Source organism: Zalophus californianus, chromosome 2 (assembly GCF_009762305.2).
Source record: "Zalophus californianus isolate mZalCal1 chromosome 2, mZalCal1.pri.v2, whole genome shotgun sequence".
In the NCBI taxonomy this organism is placed as follows: Eukaryota; Metazoa; Chordata; class Mammalia; order Carnivora; family Otariidae; genus Zalophus; species Zalophus californianus.
The window spans coordinates 71,444,720-71,465,909 of NC_045596.1; the positions used below are offsets into that span (position 1 = coordinate 71,444,720).

General features: G+C 40.5%; 2 protein-coding genes across 5 annotated transcripts in view; one reads left to right on the forward strand and one right to left on the reverse strand.

Moving 5' to 3' along the window:
* ABCG2 (ATP binding cassette subfamily G member 2 (Junior blood group)) overlaps window positions 1-21,190 on the reverse strand; it is a 138,677-nt gene that overhangs the window by 21,930 nt on the left and 95,557 nt on the right. For all 4 annotated transcript variants that reach the window (XM_027599824.2, XM_027599825.2, XM_027599822.2 and 1 more), the window contains 8 exons: window positions 20,312-20,533; window positions 13,560-13,619; window positions 12,724-12,838; window positions 12,004-12,156; window positions 9,166-9,323; window positions 3,976-4,127; window positions 2,404-2,508; window positions 1,191-1,438 (listed from right to left, as the gene is read on the reverse strand). In XM_027599824.2, the coding sequence (XP_027455625.1) occupies window positions 1,191-1,438; window positions 2,404-2,508; window positions 3,976-4,127; window positions 9,166-9,323; window positions 12,004-12,156; window positions 12,724-12,838; window positions 13,560-13,619; window positions 20,312-20,514 (1,194 nt within the window). In that variant the 5' untranslated portion in view covers window positions 20,515-20,533. The remainder of the gene's footprint in view (window positions 1-1,190; window positions 1,439-2,403; window positions 2,509-3,975; window positions 4,128-9,165; window positions 9,324-12,003; window positions 12,157-12,723; window positions 12,839-13,559; window positions 13,620-20,311; window positions 20,534-21,190) is intronic.
* On the forward strand, window positions 15,780-17,192 carry LOC113925226 (phospholipid scramblase 1-like). The gene has a single exon (XM_035726375.1). It carries the CDS (start codon window positions 15,789-15,791, stop codon window positions 16,767-16,769), a length of 981 nt encoding a protein of 326 aa, XP_035582268.1. The 5' UTR covers window positions 15,780-15,788; the 3' UTR covers window positions 16,770-17,192.

Here is a 21,190-nt window from a genome sequence, read left to right on the forward strand (position 1 = left end):
TCAACTGACTATGCCACCCAGGTGCCCCAAGAAGTCAGTAATATCTTATTAGTGCCAACAACATGCCATCTTTTGGTACTCAACAGAGATTCAATGACTGATAATGAATAAAATCAACCACCCCCAAAATAACTGGCTAAACTGATTTCCTTAGAAAGGTTGGACCAATGAACTGGGAATACTAGGGTTTTGTAGGACAGAGCACCTGAGAATACAGAACAGTAAAGGGGTATTAATCAACAACTACCAATAGAGCCAGCCAAATGAGGCAAAGAACACGATTCCCTCTTCATCAAAAGAAAAGTTAATCTGACAGTGAATAGCCTTATTTAACAGGATTCAAGCCTGCTTACTACGTTGTGTTAACTGCCAACTGTTTTAGGTACCTAGTGCTTTCCTAAGATGAGAACCCTAAAATGAAGAAGGTCAATGATGGGGAAGAGCGCTTGCACACAGGCTCTTCCCTGAGACAGCAGCTGACCCCTGTGACCTTCAGGTGCATTCAGTGAATCTAGATGGAGGCTTCCCTGACCGCCTGACTTCAAATGCAATCAACTCCTTTCTGCTCTCTCCCTCTCTCCCATTCTCCTTTCCTTCTCTCTTCTCTTCCTTTCTCCCCGACTGTGCTTAAACTTTCTCCATAGCTCCTTTTACCATATGACTTGCTATCTAGTTCATTACTGTATGAATTTGTCATCTGTCACACCTCATAGGAAAACAAGCTCTATGAGAACAGGGGTTTTATTTTCACCCATTTTGTTCACCACTGTATACAAGCTCCCAAAATGCCACACACGGTCAATGAGAATTTGCTGAATGAGTCAGGAAATGGATGCATGCAGCCACCAGAAAATCCTAAATGTGGCTAAACATTTCCTTTATTTCACAATTTTTGAAGAAAAGATTTTTCAACAAAGATTGCCCATTCCAGCTAGTTTAAATCAACAAAAAGTCTTAATTAAGTAGTCAAAAGAAAAAAAAAACCACACACACCAAAAAAAGTTTTCCATAGTAAAAATTTCATGGTGTTTCACTTGTTCTGTTGGCTGTTTTTATATTCCAAATGGAGTGGGGATAAATAAATGGAAGCTTGGGCAGAAGATAAGCATAATCCCAAAACAGATTATACCAGAACCTAATGTTCCCACATGAGTATGTCCCAGAATAATCAGAAGAATCTGTCAGGTTACCTGAGCTATAGAGGCCTGGGGATTGCCCAGTAAGTTTTTGAATGAACGCTTGGAAATCCATCTGAGTTGATGACAGAAGGAGGTGGCATAGGTGATCTCCTTAAAGGTTGAGCTCGTCCTCTTATGACCCTTTATGAGTCGATCTAACTCATCTTTCGTTTTTCTGCAAAAGTCAGAGTTGCCATAAAACTCAGCTATTTTTTCTATGAGTGGAGATCTTCTCTTGGAAGGCTCTTCAGTCTCCTTGACTTTGGAACAAAAGTAGATAAAGAACGGAAACATTATTAATAAAATAACAACTGATTTAGCCCATTTTTCTGTAACCCCTTGCTTAGATTCTTCCCTGACATCTTAATTCTAACACTTGAGTATAAAAAATTATTAGATCTGTCATTGCTTTACAACATTAGAAAAATATAGTTAATTGGCCGACGGCTTCCGTAAATTTATGAATACAGCAAACCTACTGATCTTTTCCTAACTACAACATTTGAACCCTAATTTTTTTAAAATAAACTTCTTACCATAGGGAGTTACAATTCCTAATATACAAACCTGGTCCTTTTTTTCTTCTATATGCAAATATATAAATTGCCAAGTTTCTTATTTCACAACATTATATAAACAATGGGCATTTTTTTTAAATGAAACTTCCCCTTAGAAGTGACACTATCACATAAATACTCATTTATACATTAAATAAAAAACATAGCAACCATGGAAAACAAAATCTATGTTGACCAATACTATAGAGTGAATGTTCGTGTTCCCTCAAGATTTATATGCTGAAACCCAATCCCCAAGGTGATGATATTTGAAGGGTGATTAAGTCATGAGAGTGCAGCCCTCATGAATGAGATTAGAACCCTTACAAAAGAGGCCCCTCTTCACTTCCATCATGTGAGGAGGCAGAGAAGACGGTCACCCATCTTTGAACCAGGAAGCGGGTTCTCAACAGACACCAAGTCTGTAGGTACCTTCACCCTACACCTTGGACTTCCAGCTCCAGAACTGTGAGAAATAAATGATTATTGTTTAAGCCACCTAGTCTAAGGTATCTTTGTTACGGCAGCCCAAACAGACTAAGACAACTGTTATCAGAGTTCAGCATTAATATAAATTCACAAAGCCATGTTTTACTGAGCTGCCACATGGCTAACCTTCAGCCAATTCAGTTCGGCAATAATCTGTGACTCTCAATAGATTCACATACCTTCACCGTCTTGGTCCTCTCTGTTTAATATCACAGCAGAAGAGTCTCCATTAATGACATCCAGGAAGAAGTCTGCGGGGTTATTATAAGGCTCACAATGGTAACCTACAAAAAGAAGGCAACTCAGGTATATAAACTTGATGGTCTTGGAAAGTAAAAACTCACTTTCAGGGGTGAGAGAGGTGAGGCAGGGGAAGAGAATCAACTTCTCCCTCATCTTTTTTCCTCTTCTTTCACTGATTTATCCTTCCTTTTTATGTATTCAATCACATGACATTTCAACAACGCTCTGTCTTCCAGAAAAACAACATACTCAAAACCAACCTTGAACTCCCAAAATATCTTAAGTTAATATCTGGTCCTTACCAATTATAATTCATGAGACCTGAAACAGCTAACAGTATGCTCTGATGCTTATCAGAACCGCTTCAAAAATCTAAATATAGGTCCAAGGGGAAAAAATTGAGTTAAAAAAAAAAAAGCTGTAGCTAGGACTAACGCTCCTCAAAGCAAGGCAAGAAGCAAAGAATGCTAAGGCACAGCAAAATGGCACTTGGGAAAGGCCAGGGGGTGTATTCTGTTCTCCCAGTTCACCAGGGGACTGCCAAATGATCATTTGTTGTGCTGTCATAATTCCAATAATAGAGAACAAATCCCCAGAGCAGCACTCCCAAGAGAATATGACTGGCACCACACAAGTAAATGCTTATCTCAACTTCTGTAGCATGATCCTCTGAACTCAATTTGGCCTGTAGTCTATTAGGCTCATCTCCTCTAAACGCCCTAGACCTGTGTGTGCCTGTTAACTTTAAATGAGAGAGATTAAACAAAAATTTTAAAAAGATGGCTAATGAACATCTAAAACTATATTTGGAGTCATTGAGCGCCGTCTATAATCCTATCCAAATATCTCTAAAGTGAAACACTACTGCATGAGTCATAAAACAAAAATTATATATTTCCATTCTAAATAGAACCAGGCAGCTCAAAACTGTCAGAAGTGTGAGCCCTTCAAAGACTCACAATGAGTCATTCTATTGACTGGTAAGTCACCCATACCCCTTCAAGGCCTAAATCTGTAATTTAATGTTACTAGAAAATTTTAAGTAGCATCTTCATGAACCCCCACCAAAGCAGACCAACATCCCATACAAGGGAATAAAATGAGAAAGCCTGATCCATAATCTGGACAAGAAGACAAACTATTTGGGGATATTATTAAGCCTTTTAAAAAATGTTCGCCTGAGAGATAACTGGTTATGAGGCCAACATATTTACTGAACTGTTAGGGAAAGGTTGCGAGAACTGGGAAGAGAATCAGATACAGACCCAGTAGAAATATTCATACATAGGCAGGCATAGTCAAATAGGACAGGAAAGAGATCTAAAGAACAAGCTAGCACCGTAAAGTGAAGAAAACCTCTAGCACCAAACTAACCAAAGATGTTCTGGAGTGGCAGAAGCCATAGGATGTCTACTCAAAGACCAAACAGCACTCCTAAGAGCCCTCCTTTGCTCTCTTTCAGGATTCTATTAATAAAGGATCTTACTGTGTGAAAAAGTCAAGCATACCCACTGATGCAAAGTACCCCAAGGCCTCCTGGGCAGGCCCATGGAACATTAGTCTTCCTGAGGCCAACAAGGTGAGGCTATCAAACAACTTGAAGATAGAATAACGAGGCTGATGAATGGAGAAGATGATTGTTCGTCCCTGTTCAGACATCCTAAGTTAAAAGCGAAAAAATAAAAGTCATTAAACATCTGAAACGTGAACATCATGGCAACTTTATTCCTGCCTTCAGATCATCTGTTCTTAGTTTGACTTGATTTTCTCTTACTAACTTCTCATTTCATATTATCTGATAGTTAGGAGACCTAAATTCAGCGCTTTTATGAAACACTAGGGTTTCTAAAGTGTGGTCCATGGGCAGTCACCATCATCCAGGGTATTAATGAAAAATGCAGATCCCTGGACAGTCTTCTCAGACCTACTGGGCAAGTGAATCCATATTTCTAACAAGCACCCATGTAATCTATAAGTACACTCAAGCTTGGAAAACATATCATGGACTAAATATTAAAATGATGGTTGGATGCCCCATTCTCACTGATCATTGAAATCCCCTGGCTCTTTAGGAATTGGTTTTCATTCTTTTGCCCTAACGGTACAATTAACATTACTGAGTACTTACTATGCCTTTGCTATATACTTTCATACTTTTCTCAATTCTCACAATACTGTTACAAGGCAGTACCAATATTATTACCTTTATGTTACGGATAAGACTTAGATGGCTGAGCGACCGGCCCTAAGTGTCACAGTTAGTAAGGAGTGGGCCTGGGATTTGATCCCTGGTCTGATTCCAAGGCCAAAACATTGCTAAACTACCTTTACACAAGAAGTACTACTCATGGATAGAAGAAACAAAGGCCAAAATCACTGCTGAAAACCTGTCATTATTGAAAATATTTTGTGAGAGGTATCGTGTCAATTTAAGCATTTTCTAAGCACTTACTACATGTTAGCAGTGGGTTCAAGCTTGCTCTGCCTCAAAGGGGATCAGGCCAGCAGATCCAACCATTTCAGTACAGCGTGGAATAAAAGAAGCTGAGGGTTCCTTATAAGCAAAATGGAAGACCATAACCCGGTCTGAAGATAACGTAAGTAGTGCATCAAAGGGGCCAACCAGAGTAAGCCAAGAAGAGAAAATGTAGTCACGGGGAAGGAAGATGGCAACAAAGTGTGCAATAACAGGTCTACCTAAGGAGACTACAAGTACTTCCGTGTCATTGCAGAGCCTGGATGTGTGTGCGGGGACTGGGGCGGGGTGGGGGAGGGGAGGGGAAGAAGCTAGGAAAAGAGACCGCCCCAAAAATCAAGCCTATGACGAGTTGGTTCACTCAGAAGCTGCAGCTTTCATCAGAGGGCAAGAAAGAGCCAGTGAAGGACTGGAAGTAGGGAAGTGCTTCATTGCAACAGCCTTGTGGTCTGAGGAACAACGGCAACAGGATCAGTAACTCCCAGGAGACATGTAGACTCGGACTCCATCTCAGAGCCGTGGAAACAGAATCTGATGTTAACAAGACCCCAGTGATTAGTGTGCACAGTGGAGTGTGAGAAATTCTAGGTTAGAGCCCTCCGGTGCAAGGAAAGATGCTTGTGTGCCAACTAGTGCAAAACAGGATAAAACACAACATAGTCCAGTATTCCACATCAATCCACCATTCTCTAATGAACACTGTTAACACACTTACAGATCAACAAAGTATCATGCATTCCCTAACAAAACCTGAACCCTAGACCCATTACCTGGCATCTTCATTTAAATGTGCAACTGCCATCTCAAACTTAAGATGTCTAAAATCTTCCCATTTCTTCTTATCCTAGCACACAGACTTGCTTATGAGGCAAGAGCATCTGAAGAAGCAAGGTAATGACAAGGAGGGGATGTCATATGAAGATGATGTGTGTGGTAGCTTTTAAAAAAAAATTGGGGTGGTGGGGCGCCCGGGTGGCTCAGTGGGTTAAGCATCTGTCTTCGGCTCAGGTTGTGATCCCGGGGTCCTGGGATCAAGCCCCGCATCGGGCTCCCTGCTCGGCGGGGAGCCTGCTTCTCCCTCTCCCATTCCCCCTGCTTGTGTTCCCTCTCTCGCTGTGCCTCTCTCTGTCAAATAAAATCTTAGAAAAGAAAAAAACTTGGGGTGGTAGGGAGCAGTCCCAGAAGTGGTGGGCAAAGAAAATGGCCAGAGTGACTAGGAGATTAGTTATATTTAACAATTAAGTTACTTGGCTTAGCAAGTAAGTAAATGTATTGAAATAATGACAGCTAAGTTTTTGCCTGTCTAAAAAATCATTTACAAACATGGAAAAGGCAAAGACTAAAAAGAACATTCAGGCGTTAGACTGCACTGGAAATATTATGCACTCGTGGGTTTTTTAATATACACATGCTAACAGAGCGATAGTTACAGATGTATGTTTGCATGTATCGTTCTATTCAAACTATATATATACATATATAAATAATTAATATTCCATATATCTTCCATATAAAAATATAGAAATAGGGGCACCTGCCTGGCTCAGTCTGTGGAGCATGCGACTCTTGATCTCAGGGTTGTGAGTTCAAGCCCCACGGTGGGTGTAGAGATTACTTAAAATCTTTAATAAAAAAATATAGAAATATATTTCTGTGTTACATATGCACACACAGGTACACAAGTATTTCCTCGTATGTCTGCTAAGTTGGTCTGGAAGCAACGAAACTGCAGTAGCAGCGAGCACACTAATCAGATCTTGGTTTCTAAATTCTGACTACATCAGAAGGTACCGGGACTCCCTAGAGAAATACCTGACGTGGGAAAAGGACAAGATGAGCCTGGAACATCTTGTTGACCATAAGTAAAGAACTGCTTAAAGTATGATTAGGGGACATGTCAAAAGGACACAAAAGTCAGACTGAAGGGGCTTCTGATGGCCAAATCAGGGTTAATTTAATCATAAAAATAAGTAAGAATAACATTATATAATCCATTGATCCATTGACTAAAATAAGAATATGAGAAAACATAAATGAATAGAGGAGGAGGAAAAGTTCTTTACAGTAGAATGCCAACTAATATATGTAGAAAGAATGATGTAAATAGAAAATCACTTGGCAACCATTGCACCAGTAACTGATGGAGGCAGAAACTGCTAGTATATGATAAAACTGGTGGGTGGAAATTTGATGAGGAACGGGGTATGGACATTATATCCAATTATCTCAAATACTAACCAATTACAAAGGGAATAAGAGTTACTTCACAGCAGGTAAACCCAGCAGACACCAACATGACCAGGTGATGGTCATGAACATCACCCATGGTGGGAGAAGTCAAAATCAGGCAGCTCCTGATTTATGCAGAAGAACACAGCATTACTTCTGTGGTACCCCTGCCAAGATTTCATGGCCTGAGTCTGGTCATAAGGAAACACTGGATGCATCCAAGTTGAGGGCCACTCTACGAAATGTACTCTTGAAGACAAGACAAGGATGTGAGACCCAGGAAAGACTGAAAAACTGTTCAGGATTAGAAAAGATTTAAACAAGTGTTTCTGGAAAACATCCTGAGTCAAAAAGGAGAAAGAGACACTTCTGGGACAACTGGTGAAGTCCAACTGGAGTCTCTGGGTTGGATAGTGGTGATGGCAGCAATGTAGATTTCCCGACTGGGAGGTGTAGAAGGTGGTAATGATGTAGGAGGAGCATCCTTGTTTCTTGTAGTTACACTCCAGAGTATTTAGGGGTGAAGGTACATGATGTCAGGAAAAGACTATGTGGGGTGGAGGGTTGGAGGAAGAGCAAATGCAGATAAATGGTAACAGTTGCGGAGTCTAGGTAAGAGGACATAAGATTTCTTTGTACTAGTCTTGTAACTCTTCTGTAAGGTTAAAATTTTTTAAAATTTTCTTTAGATGTCCAAAATCTACCTTCTGAAATTTCTCCTATAAACATATTCCTCCCACTGGAAGAATAAAAGTAAATGCAACTCTTTTCTCCATTCTTCCATTTCTCGGGCCCTAAATTTTAGAAAGTTGGGTCTCTCAATAACCACACACCGTGTCCAGTTCATGAACTAGTCTAATCCTGTTGGTTCTATGTTCAAAATAGATCCAGAATCCACGACTTCTCACCACCTCACCACTACCATCCTACTCAAAGCCAGCATCATTATCTCAACTGAACTAATACAAACAGCCTTCTGACTGGTTTCCTTGTACTCACCTTGCCCAGTTATACAGTCTTTTCTCTACACGGCTGACACTCCTCTGTTCTAGAACTCTCTAAAAGTCCCCATGTCACCTAGAGACCATAAAAGCCATAGTTCTTGCAGTGGCCTACAAAGCCTGTATAATCTGCCACCCACTCATTCAATCTCATGTCCTATTCCAGTTGCTATGGACTGAACTGTGTCCCCCTCAAATTCATGTTGAAGTCCTAACCCCTAGTACTTCAGAATATAGCTGTATTTGGGGATAGGGTCTTTAAAGAGGTAATTATGGTTAAATAAGGTCGTATGAGTGGGCCTTAATCTAATAAGGACCAGTGTCCTTATAAGAAGACGAGATGAGGACCCAGATGCACCAAGGGAAAATGAAATAAAGACACAGACTGAAGACAGCTCCCTGCAGGCCAAGGAGAGAGACCGCAGAAGAAATAATCCTGCGGACGCTCTTATCTTAGACTTCTAGCCTCCCAAGAATGTGAAAAACTGAACTTCTATTGTTAAAGTAACCCAGTCTGTGGTACTACGTTATGGCAGCCCCAGCAAACTAATCAGTAAGCAATCTCCATTCCCCTTAGTTCACTGGGGTCCAGTCCTTCTGGCCTTTTTGATGTTTCCAAACACATCAGGCATGCTCTGCCTTAGGACCCACTGCCTCTTGCCTCCAGCTAGGACTCTCGTCCCCCAGAGATCCAGGTCTCACTCACTTGCTCCCAGCTCACATGTCACATCATTGAGGTCTTCCCTGACCATCCTGCTATATAATAGAGCACCCCTACCCTCACCACAGCCATCTTTTGCTACACCCTTACCCTGCCTCACTTTTCTTGAAACACTTACATTTGTCAGTTGACTATTTCCCTCCAACAAAGAAGGAAGAAATTTTTGTATATTGTGCTTACTCTCGAATTCCCTGCACTGAGAATAATCCTGGTATACAGCAGGTGACCAGATACTGGATGAATGAAAGAGTAATGTTCCCATCGCATTTACCTCTTCAGGAGCAAAAGAACAGCATTTGCCGTGCTTGAGTCTAAGCCAGTTGTGGGCTCATCCAGGAACAAGATGGCTGGATCGGTAATAAGCTCCATTCCAATACTAGTCCTTTTTCTTTCTCCTCCAGACACACCACGTATAAATTGAGTTCCAACCTAAAACACAAATATCACTATTAACAATTACAACCACAGCTACTACCATTTGTTGAGGTCCTACAATGTGCCAACCCCTTACAGGGCACTTTATCTCATTATCCTCATTTATTCCAAATATGGGAACATGGGAGAAGAGGTGGTTTTCTCTTTAGTAAGATGAGCAAACTGAGGCTCAAGTCAGGTAAGTGGCTAAGCCTGATATGAATACCATGCTTAACGGTACTTCATGTTCCCTATCAAGTGAAATATTTAGTTTTAAGATAGTTAAGTTAGAACCCTAAAACATATGGCCCTGGTATTGTGAAATCACAAAGCAAAAGAGAGATTAAGGTGGAAGAGGAAAAGGGGAAAGCATCTATAATTTATTAGTCTTCTTAGACCCTCTCTCCCCACTCCTCCAAAAGTCCTCAGTGGGCTTGGCAAATGGGAAAGTTCACTTTCTATCAACACCACATAAGTACCTCTTCAATCACCATAAGGCTTCCCAAATTGACCCTGCCTATATCCCAACTCACTACAGAATTCCTGACTCATTCAGACAAATCCAGAAGGCAGAATATTCTACAGGGCAACTGGCCCAGTCTTTTCAGCGAGTCAACGTCACTGTGTGTGGAGGGCAGGGGAGTGGGGGAAGCCAGAAGGTTTTGGGAGAAGCAGGAGGTAGGAAATAATTCCTTTATTAAGAGTCTTCAAAGAGATAATAATCAAGTGCTACTCATGCCCTTGACTGGATCTTGTAACAATTGAGCTATAGCAGACATTTTGGAGACAACTGGGAAAATGTGAATGAATATGGCTTAACATAGCTGATAGTAAGATACCGTTGATTCTGTTGGTTAATCATGGTACTGTGGTAATGTAGGCAAATGTCTTTTTCTTAAGACGCATAATCAGTATTCAGGAGTAAAATATGATATTTACAACTTTCTTTAAAATATTTCAGAAAAAAAAAGCTGAAGGAAGTATGGGATAAGATGTTAACAACTGGGAAATCTAGGTCAATATTATTAGTAATCAAACCATTATATTAATTACACCACAACCGTGATTACGATAGTAATTAGACTATTCTCTCTACATTTCTGTTATATTTAAAATTTCATAAAAAGTAAAAATTTTTAAATGTATTTTCAATTAATTAGATAAATAAAGTCCAAGAAGTCAAAAACTATACCTTCAGCTCATATTCCCTGGAATTACATGCAAGGAAGTTAGGGCAATGACTGCCTGTTGGTAAAGAACTTGTACCTAAAGGCAAAGATTGGAAAGAACCTTACTAAAAAGACAAAATCAAATAAACAGAGCCAAGGCAAAGGAAACCCAAACTCATAAACTCCTAAAACAAAAATAAGTGGTAAATGGTGGCTTCTCAGAGTCATGCTTTCAAATGAAATACAAGCAAAATACATTCTACAATTTTCTAGAATGTCAGACAGTATGACATGAAGCAGCAGCCAGCAGAATAGCCCCATTCTTCATTATCTCTAAGTAAGGGATATATATATCCAGGGGAAACTACTGCCATCACAGGCTCAGTCGGTAGAGGATGCGACTCTTGATCTCAGGGTTGTAAGTTCAAGCCCCAGCTTGGGTGTAGAGATTACTGAAAAATAAAATCTAAAAACAAAGCTGAACTATAGCCACCATAATCTAAAAAAAGCTCATCTTCACCCAAAGCTTCAAATGTCTTCCCAGCAAATCTTTCATCCTTAGTCATCAACTATAAAATTCCCTTGTTTATCTCATCTCTTCCTCCTGACTGCCCAACCACAAAAGGAGTTATTTTTGTCTCTCTTGCCCACAGCTGTTATCTCTAAAACCCAAGAGCCCAACACATAACACACCAGTCTGTAAATAAGTACTGGCAGAAGAAAAGAAGATAGGAAGGGAGGGAGGAAGAAATAAGAGACCAAAGTGCCAAAAGAAAGGCTACAGAAAAACAACACAGATGCTACACAAGTTAGAAATAGGGGCACCTGGTGGGCTCAGTTGATTAAACGTCTGTCTTCGGCTCAGGTCATGATCCCAGGGTTCTGGGATGGAGTCCCACGGCGGGCTCCCTGCCCAGGAGCCTGCTTCTCCCTCTCCCCCGTGCTGTGCTCTCTCTTACTATCTGTCTGTCTCTCTCAAACAAATAAAATCTTAAAAAAGAAAGAAAGAAAGAAAGAAACCCTACTTTGACTAAATATTATTTTGAAAGCCAAATTATAGCAAAGTGAAACACAGAGCCAGAACCCTTGGATTTTTGTCATTTAAAAATTCTAGAAATATACCTCAAAAGCAAGGGAACAAAGTCTCCTGGAGGAAGAGGAAGGAGAGCTAAAAGGGGAAAGAAAACAGGAAGAAGGAAAGTTAGTGGGAAGACAGTGGCTGAGACATGACAAACAGTGTGGGAGAACATCAAGAGCTGTAGTCACACGGAAAGGGCCTCATGTTCTTCTATATACCAGACCAGCCTGCCAAACACTTCATTTCCAGGATTCAGATATTTTTAGATTTTTTTTTCTCGTTAATTTCCATCTTCATATTATGTAACAAGTCCTGTTTCTCATCATTACAGACAGCAGCCACTATTGACCACACAATATTATAGAAAACTTCTGAAGAAGAGTTAGAGTATCCGCACAGGTGAGATCCTATTTGCTGGCTATGATCCTGTCTGGTTTTTCCACATTACCTTGGAATCTGCCACTTTATCCAGACCTAACTGCTGAATGACCTTGTTAATTTGCTCATTTTTTTCATGACTCGTCATAGTTGTCGGAAGCCGGAGAGCTGCTGAGAACTGTAAATTTTCTCTCACTGTCAGAGTTCCCATCACGACATCATCCTTAAAGCAAAATGGCATTTTTAACAAGACATATTAGATCTTTTTTAATACCATCACCCTTAAGTACGTGTAACTTAATCCACAAGAATAACATATCCAACATAAAGTCCTAGCTAATGATGAACTTGCAGTTAGACAAATGACAGCAACTCCAAACACCGACAGCTGAAAAAGCCGGATGGCCTAATTTTCATTCCCTATCTGTACATCCAAACCGACACAAGTAATTATGATTACTCCTAGCAGACATGTCCAGACCGCTTTATACAGGATTTAGCAAAACAGCTTTCTAAGCTAGGGGAAGGGCAAAAGGGGAAAATAGTGTCTTGTGGAAATGATAACTAGAATGGATATCATTGCCCGTATAGCAGTTATATTCCAGATTCTCCTGCCTCTTCATTTAACACCACTCTGAATCTTAACAGGAGATTATGAGAGGCTGGTGTGAAGAAAATTGGTTCCACGAATATGTCATTTGGTCAGCTGGAAGTACAGTGAACTATCAGCCAAGGCACTCGCTCATATAGAAATAGAAGAAAGCTAAAATACAAATCCACAAATACTTACTTGTACCACATAACCTGAATTACATTTGAAATTGGCAGGTCGAGGTGCTCCATTTATCAAAACATCTCCAGATAATCCATTCGGATCTTTCCTTGCAGCTAAGATATCTAACAACCTGTGAGAGGACATATACATTGTTGTTTTTCTCCAACTCTCAGCTACTCTAAATCCAAATTCTGCTTAAGTTAGAATATTAACCGATCAAGAAAGTCCACGGATCACCTAAAATTATGTATATTTTTTTCAGGTACTTCCTCAAGTTCAATTTTTATTTAAATTCTAGTTAATTAACTTACATGATAAAATTGGTTTCAGGAGTAGAATTTAGTGATTCATCATAAAATTACGTACATTTTTGAATTCTCACCTTCCCTTTTTTAGTATATACTACAATATAACTCAGAAACACGGAACAAGTCCCCGCTGGCTGATCCAGCACAGACTTCCCAAACAGCCTTCCAGGTCGTGTGACCTTGGGGGTCTCAAGTCAGACGATGTGCTCCTTTGTCTAAGACACAAGTCTTCACTTAGCCCTTTGGCTCCATCTCCCCACTTTGAATTTTTTTCTCTCTCCTTTCCCTCCCCATTAGCTCAAATCATAGCCGACAGCTGTATGCCAATCATGTCCTGTTATCGTGTCCTGTTAGTAAGCTGACCAAGTAAGATCTCCCAGTTCTTGGGACCACCACAAGCTAGCATCATGCATGTTATCCACAGCGCCTAGAACCACACTAGACATGCAGCGAATGCTCGACACACACCTACTCACATAAAAGTCATCTTGAAAAGCACATTAAAACTGCAAAGAAAAAGCTGACTTATGCTATTATACTCACGAAGATTTGCCGCCACCTGTGGGTCCCAGAATGGCATTGAGGCCAGGTCTCATGATGCCACTGTAAACACAGAACATATCAATTTATAGGCCCGCTTCAAAACCGGTTCTATAAATTTACGGTCTGCTTCTAATACACTCAATGAAAGTGAGTAAACTATAAACAGAAAACAAGCACAAACCAATGCTTAAATGAAAAAGACACTGAAATGTCAATTAACATAAGTCCAGCAAACAAAGGATCTTAATCACTAGTCAAGACCTGTAAGAAAAATGGCTTGGGTCCCTCTAAACTCCTTTTACTTCTTCTCTAAACCATTTATATTTTTTGAAATTTCAAGTTTCCTTAAAGTAACAGATTCTGGTTAAACATCTCTGTTACATTCACCCTCTTAACCCAGTGTGAAGAACGCAGCAAGTCTTAACTAATGTTTGATGACATTAACTGATTTACTTCAAATCACCTCAGTTGCTACCTAGTCAGGTTCTACACAATTAATAAATCAATGGATTTCTAGAATTACCAGTAGTGTCCTCACCACTTAAAACTAGTCAGATTAAGAAACAATATATGTGAAGTAGAAATTCAATGGCTAAGAATAAAGCACCTCTGGGGTAAAAAACGAAACACCAATTCTTAACCCTCACAAAATTTTTACTGAATTAGAAAAGTAAAACATGGGAGCACCTGGGTGGCTCAGTTGGTTAAGCACCTGCCTTCGGCTCGGGTCTTGATCCCGAGGTCCTGGGATCAAGCCCCGCGTCGGGCTCCCTGCTCAGCGGGAAGCCTGCTTCTCCCTCTCCCACTCCCCCCTGCTTGTGTTCCCTTTCTGGCTGCCTCTCTTTCTGTCAAATAAATACATAAAATATTTTCTAAAAAAAGAAAGTAAAACATGCACCCTCAGGATATATCATTTTCTTCCCTATAAAGTATCAGGTAAGTGGACTGGAAAATTCTCAGCATAGAAGTGGTAGATGCCACTTTCTATAAGGAACAACCTTTAAGGATATATAGACATGGAGTACACAAAGCACGTCCCAAACAAACTAAGTAGATGTTTAAGGGTAGTGAATATTCAAGAGAGCAAAAAGTTGGAAAAAATTAAGGCAGGGTTTACTGTGCTCAGACTGAAGAAAAAGGCAAGTAGTTTGAATTTTATCCTGAAGGCAACCAGTAGACTGATAAGGAGAATGGACTGGAGAAAGGAGAATTAAAAGTAGGCCCTCTCCAGGGGCACCCAGGTGGTAGAGTCAGTTAAATGTCCGACTCTTGTTTTTGGCTCAGGGCCTAATCTCAGGGTATTGGGATTGAGCCCGGTGTTCGGCTCCGGGCTCCATGCGGAATCTGCTTAAGACTCTTTCTCCCTCTGGCTCTGCCCCTCCCTCCCCTCTAAAATAGACAAATAAAATCTCTTAAAAATATATTTAAAAAGAAAGAAAGAAAAAGAAAACAGTAGGGCCTCTCCAGTTAAACAGGTGTGATAAAATAAAGACCTTGAAAAAGCCCTTTCAAAACCTTGGTGTCTATGCCCAATCTGTATTGGAACTGATAAATCAAAATTTATTCCACAGAAAAAACAGTATCTGTTCCAAAGCTGAAATCTACCTCATTCCCAGGTAATGATTTTCACATAAGCCAATCTATGGCTATATAACCATGAGTGATAAACTTCACGAAGCAATTGTACCACAGTGCCTCAACCAAGGAGGACCTCAGCATTTACTGACTATTGTGCTTAAATTGTCACAACTATAAAATGGCTGGTGGATGCTAGGGTGAAAGGTAGCTTTCACTCTGCTCATGAACTGAGGTGTCTCTCACTGAAACACTGGACAAATACAATGAGTTTGATAAACCAGGAACAAGCTGTAGAACAGAAAGAAAGATCTCTTATTCTTTCAGTGATGTCTTCCCCTGCCCCCAAATGTAAAAAGACAAACTGGTTGAGTGAACTCTCAAGATGCATTTATCTGTAACTCTTGATGCATCTTCTTCATAAATAGATACCCAGTAACTTCTCCTTAAATAACCAGAAATAAGCTTGTTATTCACTAAGATGTCATTGTCAGAAAACTTTTCCAGGTTTTTAAAATACCTTCTCAAGCCTCTTTGGCCCGGCAGGTGTCTCCTGCCCGAAACCTCCTTGCAGGCTCAGTGCCCCCTTAGTACAGTACACCTCTCCGGCCGCGCTGAAGAACCTGGCAAGAACCTGATCCAGCTCTTTAAATCATGGAAAAACAAAGTGGGCAAATGAATGCTCCTCATCCAGGAACAAATTTACCTCCTGGACATCTCCCTGAATATCCTTCAGCAGCATTCCAAGGACCTCCAGAACATACTGGCTACCCTGGCCCCCAGGTTGGCTACCCTGGCCCCCAGGTTGGCTACCCTGGCCCTCAGGCTGGCTATCCTGGCCCTCAGGCTGGCTACTCAATTCCGCCAGCTGATTATTCAGGTGCTGGCCCAGTAGGCTTTCCTGTCCAACACCAGCCAGTGTATAATCAGCCAGGTGGACCTGCAGGGGTACCATGCATGCCAGAACCACCACCTCCATTAGACTGTCCACCTGGATTGGAATATTTAAGTCAGATAGATCAGATACTGATTCATCAGCAAACTGAGCTTCTGGAAGTCTTAACAGGTTTTGAAAGTAATAACAGATATGAAATTAAGAACAGCTTTGGACAAAGGATTTACTTTGCAGCAGAGGATACGGATTTCTGTACCCGAAATTGCTGTGGGGCTTCTAGGCCTTTTACCATGAGGATTCTTGATAATATGGGCCGAGAAGTTATAACTCTGGAGAGACCACTAAGGTGTGGCAGCTGTTGTTGCCCCTGCTGTCTTCAGGAGATAGCAATCTATGCTCCTCCTGGTGTACCTATAGGTTATGTTACGCAGATCTGGCACCCGTGCCTGCCAAGGTTTACAATTCAAAATGAGAGGAGAGAGGATGTACTAAAAATTATTGCTCCATGTCTTCTATGCAGCTGTTGTGCAGATGTTGATTTTGAGATTAGATCTCTTGATGAAGAAAATGTGGTTGGAAAGATTTCCAAGCAGTGGACTGGTTTCATGAGAGAAGCATTTACAGATGCTGATAACTTTGGCATCCAGTTCCCTTTAGACCTTGATGTGAAAATGAAAGCTGTGATGCTCGGTGCATGTTTTCTCGTTGACTTCATGTTTTTTGAAAGCAGTGGAAACTGAGAATAAAAGGAGCGTGATGGTGGATTAATGAAAGTCTCCTCAGAAAGTTTGAAGTCTGTGTATTGATTGGGACTATGTAAAAGAAAAGCTCACTGTTTTTTTTTTCTTTACTGAAATGACTTATAGCATATGTGAATTATACTGTGATGCCTGAAGCTCCTGTCATATAGGACTTTTCAAATTATGAGTTTATTTTCTATATCACTTATAAATGTTTTTATGCATTTTTTATTTCATACATTTTCTTTTTCTTTATGTATTTTGGAGAAAGGACATGGGAATTTTTACATTTAATCATGAAACTTCCCATGGTAAATTGTTTTGAACTGTAATCTCTTTTATTTTCAATTTTTAGAGAAAATTATTTAAAGCCTTATTGAAGTAATTTTAATATAAAAAGTTACATTTTATTAAATATAGTTCCAATTTAAAAAAAAAATAAAAAAATAAAATACCTTCTCAAATAAGAACCAACCAATCCTAAATGATTAACCCAAAACTGAATGTGAACACTCTAGGACAATCTTTCAGGTCCCCGAGTTGGGTTTACTTTGGCATTAAACCCTAACATTACAGAAAACAACCATAACGTACAATCACAAATGCAAGAAAGAGTTCCAGTTGGGAGCAGTGGCTAATTCTCCTTCCATTCATTCAACACAATTATCCAGTGACTACTATGGATGACAAGACCCTCTTCTAGGACATGGGACAGAGCTGAGAATAAAACAAATCCCTAGGCCACGTGGAGTTTGCACTCTAGTCCAGGGATCAGAAGATAAGAGCTAGTCACCTGTTCTCTGTTTTCATAAAGTGTTACTGGAACAGAGCCACACTCTTTCATTTACATCCACAGCTGCCTTCACGCTACAGTGACAGAACTGAGTAGTTGCAGCACAGATGTATGGCCCATAAAGCTGAAAATATTTACTAGCAGGTCCTTTACAGAAAGGCTGTTGACCCCTGTTCTGGTTTATGGCCTACAATTCCCTTGTTTCCTCACCCCGCTCTCCACGCTACTATCATCCCTCAAAACTCAGTTCCCACCCTTATTTACTGCTTTACAGCCTTTGCGTGCAGGAAAGTGTCCCTCACTGTACTGTAAAACCCTGTCAACAAGACGGTGTCATCTCAGGCCCCTGGGGGATTCCGTCGGTTACACATCTGCCTTCAGCTCAGGTCATGGTCCCAGGGTCCTGGGATCAAGCCCTGCATCGGGCTCCCTGCTCTGCGGGAAGCCTGCTTCTCCCTCTCCCACCCCCCCTGCTTGTGTTCCCTGCTCTCGCTATCTCTCTGTCAAATAAATAAATAAAATCTTAAAAAACAAAAACAATATTGGTGTCATCTCGTGTTACTACCCACCCCACCATAGCATGCAGCCAGTGGTATACAATGGGTAGATCACTAAATGCTGAACACATCAAGTGAAACCTAGCTGAAGGACTCATGTCACATCGATTACATTTTAGTGCATAATGGTTAATCCTCTGGTCTCATTTTATGAAGAAGTCCATGCCACTCCCACTGCTTGGAGCACCATCCCTGCCTACCCTGCTCTACACACACACACACACACACACACACACACACACACTATAACACACTCTTCACTTTCTCTCTCATGCCCCCGGCCCTCCAATTTAAGTTTAGGGGCTTCCACAGGGCCTTCCCATCCCTCCATCACGGTAGCATAACACAGTGATATGCTTTACTTGTCTGAATCCATCATTAGACTAGAAGGTTTCTGAGAACAGAGGATATATCTATGTCACTAGCATCTTGCACAATGTCAAGCACCTAGCAGATGTCTAAAATTTGTTGAATAAGTGAGTCTCTGCATTTTTATAAATAACAATTACTTACAGTAAAAAAAAAAAAGACAAGTTTGCAAAAAAAAAAACGTCAAGAAGTAGGAAAAACTCAATAGCTGTAACAGAACACAGGCTGTGAAGGGACATGGGAGGAAGCGAGGTGACAGCTGAAGGGTGGGCTATTTACTTGTATTAAAGAAAGAGAAAAGTGAGCAAATCAGTAAGTGTATCAAGGATAATGAGAGCCACGGTTTTCACTTTTTGAGATGTTTTACAAACAGAAATGTGGAAAGAATGCTGGGGTATTAGATTACAATTGGAGGTATTAATGAGAAGTCCTAGGTTTTAATCTATATACACAGGTAGATATAGCAAGTTTTAGACACACGTATAGGTACATGTGTGTATACATATATACAGGTATGTGCTCCCTGGGTCTACCCACTGAGAAGGCATAGCACATAGGACATCCCAACAGCAACAAATATCCCAAACACCCAGATCGTGGTTTGTAAATACCATCCTCCACAAAAAGGAACAACAGCTGATTCCAGGTCTGAAGCAGGGTAAGTATTCAGGGAGTCTGAAACTTCTTGCTGTGTCAAAAAATACTCAAATGAGAGGACAGGTCAAAAGAATGAGTTAAAAAAAGCAAAGGTCTCCCACTAACCGAATCAGAAACAATGAGAGTATCAACAATAATGATAATAGGGGCGCCTGAGTGGTTCAGTTGTTAAGCGGCTGCCTTCGGCTGTGGTCATGATCCCAGGGTCCTGGGATCCAGCCCCGCATCGCATCGGGCTCCCTGCTCAGCAGGAAGCTTGCTTCTTCCTCCCCCACTCCCCCTGCTTGTGTTCCTGCTCTCGCTATCTCTCTCTCTGTCAAATAAATAAATAAAATCTTTAAAAAAAATAAAAATAAATAAAAAATAAAAATAAACCGACCACTCATTTAAAACAAGTGTATTTGAAAACCAAAGTACTTTTACAGCATACTGTCATTTCAACTACCTGACTCTAGCATCTAGAACATAAAGGACATAAAGTGCATAAGTACCTAAAAGTGTCTGGCTCATAAGGTACAGCCGCACATCTTCTCTGTTTCAAAGATCAGAAAACTAAAGCTCCAGAGATGACAATTATATCCCCATGACCAAGAACTAGTAAATCATACATACAGCCAGTCGCTTGCTAGTGAACCCCAGGGCATACCCAGAAAAAAACTAAATGACACATTAATTGTTCAGTTTCTCAAACTAAAGTTGATGCACATGGAACAACCACTTTAAAAACAGTTTGGCAGGGGTGCCTGGGGTGACTTAGTCTGTTACACATCTGCCTTCGGCTCAGGTCATGATCCCAGGGTCCTGGGATCGAGCCCCATGTCAGGCTCCCTGCTCAGCAGGGAGTCTGCTTCTCCCTCTCCCTCTGCCTGCCGTTCCCCCTGCTTGTGATCTCTCTCTCTCTCTCAAATAAGTAAATAAAATCTTTAAAAAATTTTTTCAATAAAATAAATAAAAACAGTTTGGCAGTTCCTTTAAAGCTAACCATATACCTAATATGTGACCCAGCCATTTCACTCCAAGTTAGCCACACGAAATAAAAGCATGTGTCTATATGTCTGATTAGACTTGCACACAAATGTTTGTAACACCTTTATTTGCAATAAGCAAAAACCTGTAAAGCTCACTGTATGTCAATAAACTATTTTAATACAAATTCATGCACATACTTGACATTTGTCAGGATTTCTTTCTCAACTGTTTTTCGACCAAGAAGAAAGCCACTCTTCACTTTTACTCGATAGCAAATGTTATGAAAACTTAACACGGCTACTTCAGTAAATGTCTTCGGGTTGTTGGAGGTCATCCTGGAGAGGTCACTGGTGTTTCTTCGTGACATTGGGATAAAAACTTGATCATTATTGGAAGACATCTGGAGAGTTTTGGCCTTTCTGTAGAGGGAAAAGCAACAGTAAGTTGATAGTCCAGATAAATGAGATTGTAAACACCAATAAGAGTACACTTAAAACAAGTCCATTTTGGTACACATTTCCAATTATAAAATACGTAAGTCCTGGGAATATAATGTACAGCATGGTGGCTACAGATAACAACACTGCACTGTATATTTGAAAGTTGTTAAAACAGCAGATCTTGAAAGTTCTCATCACAAGAAAAAAGAATGTGAGGGGCACCTGGGTGGCTCAGTCATTAAGCGTCTGCCTTTGGCTCAGGTCATGATCCCAGGGTCCTGGGATCGAGCCCCGCATCAGGCTCCCTGCTCCACGGGAAGCCTGCTTCTCCCTCTCCCACTCCCCCTGCTTGTGTTCCCTCTCTCGCTGTGTTTCTCTCTGTCAAATAAATAAATAAAATCTAAAAAAAGGAAAAAAAGAAAAAAGAATGTGACTTTGTGTGTGATAGATGTTAACTAGACTTTTTGTGGTGATCATTTCACAATATACACAATATTAAATCATTATGTTGCACACCTGAAACTAACATAATGGTATATGTCAATTATATCTCAATTAAAAAAAATAAAAATGAAGCTCTAACTTTAAAAGAATGTAAAATACCTCATTAGTCATTTTTATACTGATTACATGCTT

What these genes read in the sequence shown, in the direction of transcription:
- LOC113925226 (XM_035726375.1), top strand. Translation starts at nt 15,789, where the DNA reads ATGGAAAAACAAAGTGGGCAAATGAATGCTCCTCATCCAGGAACAAAT.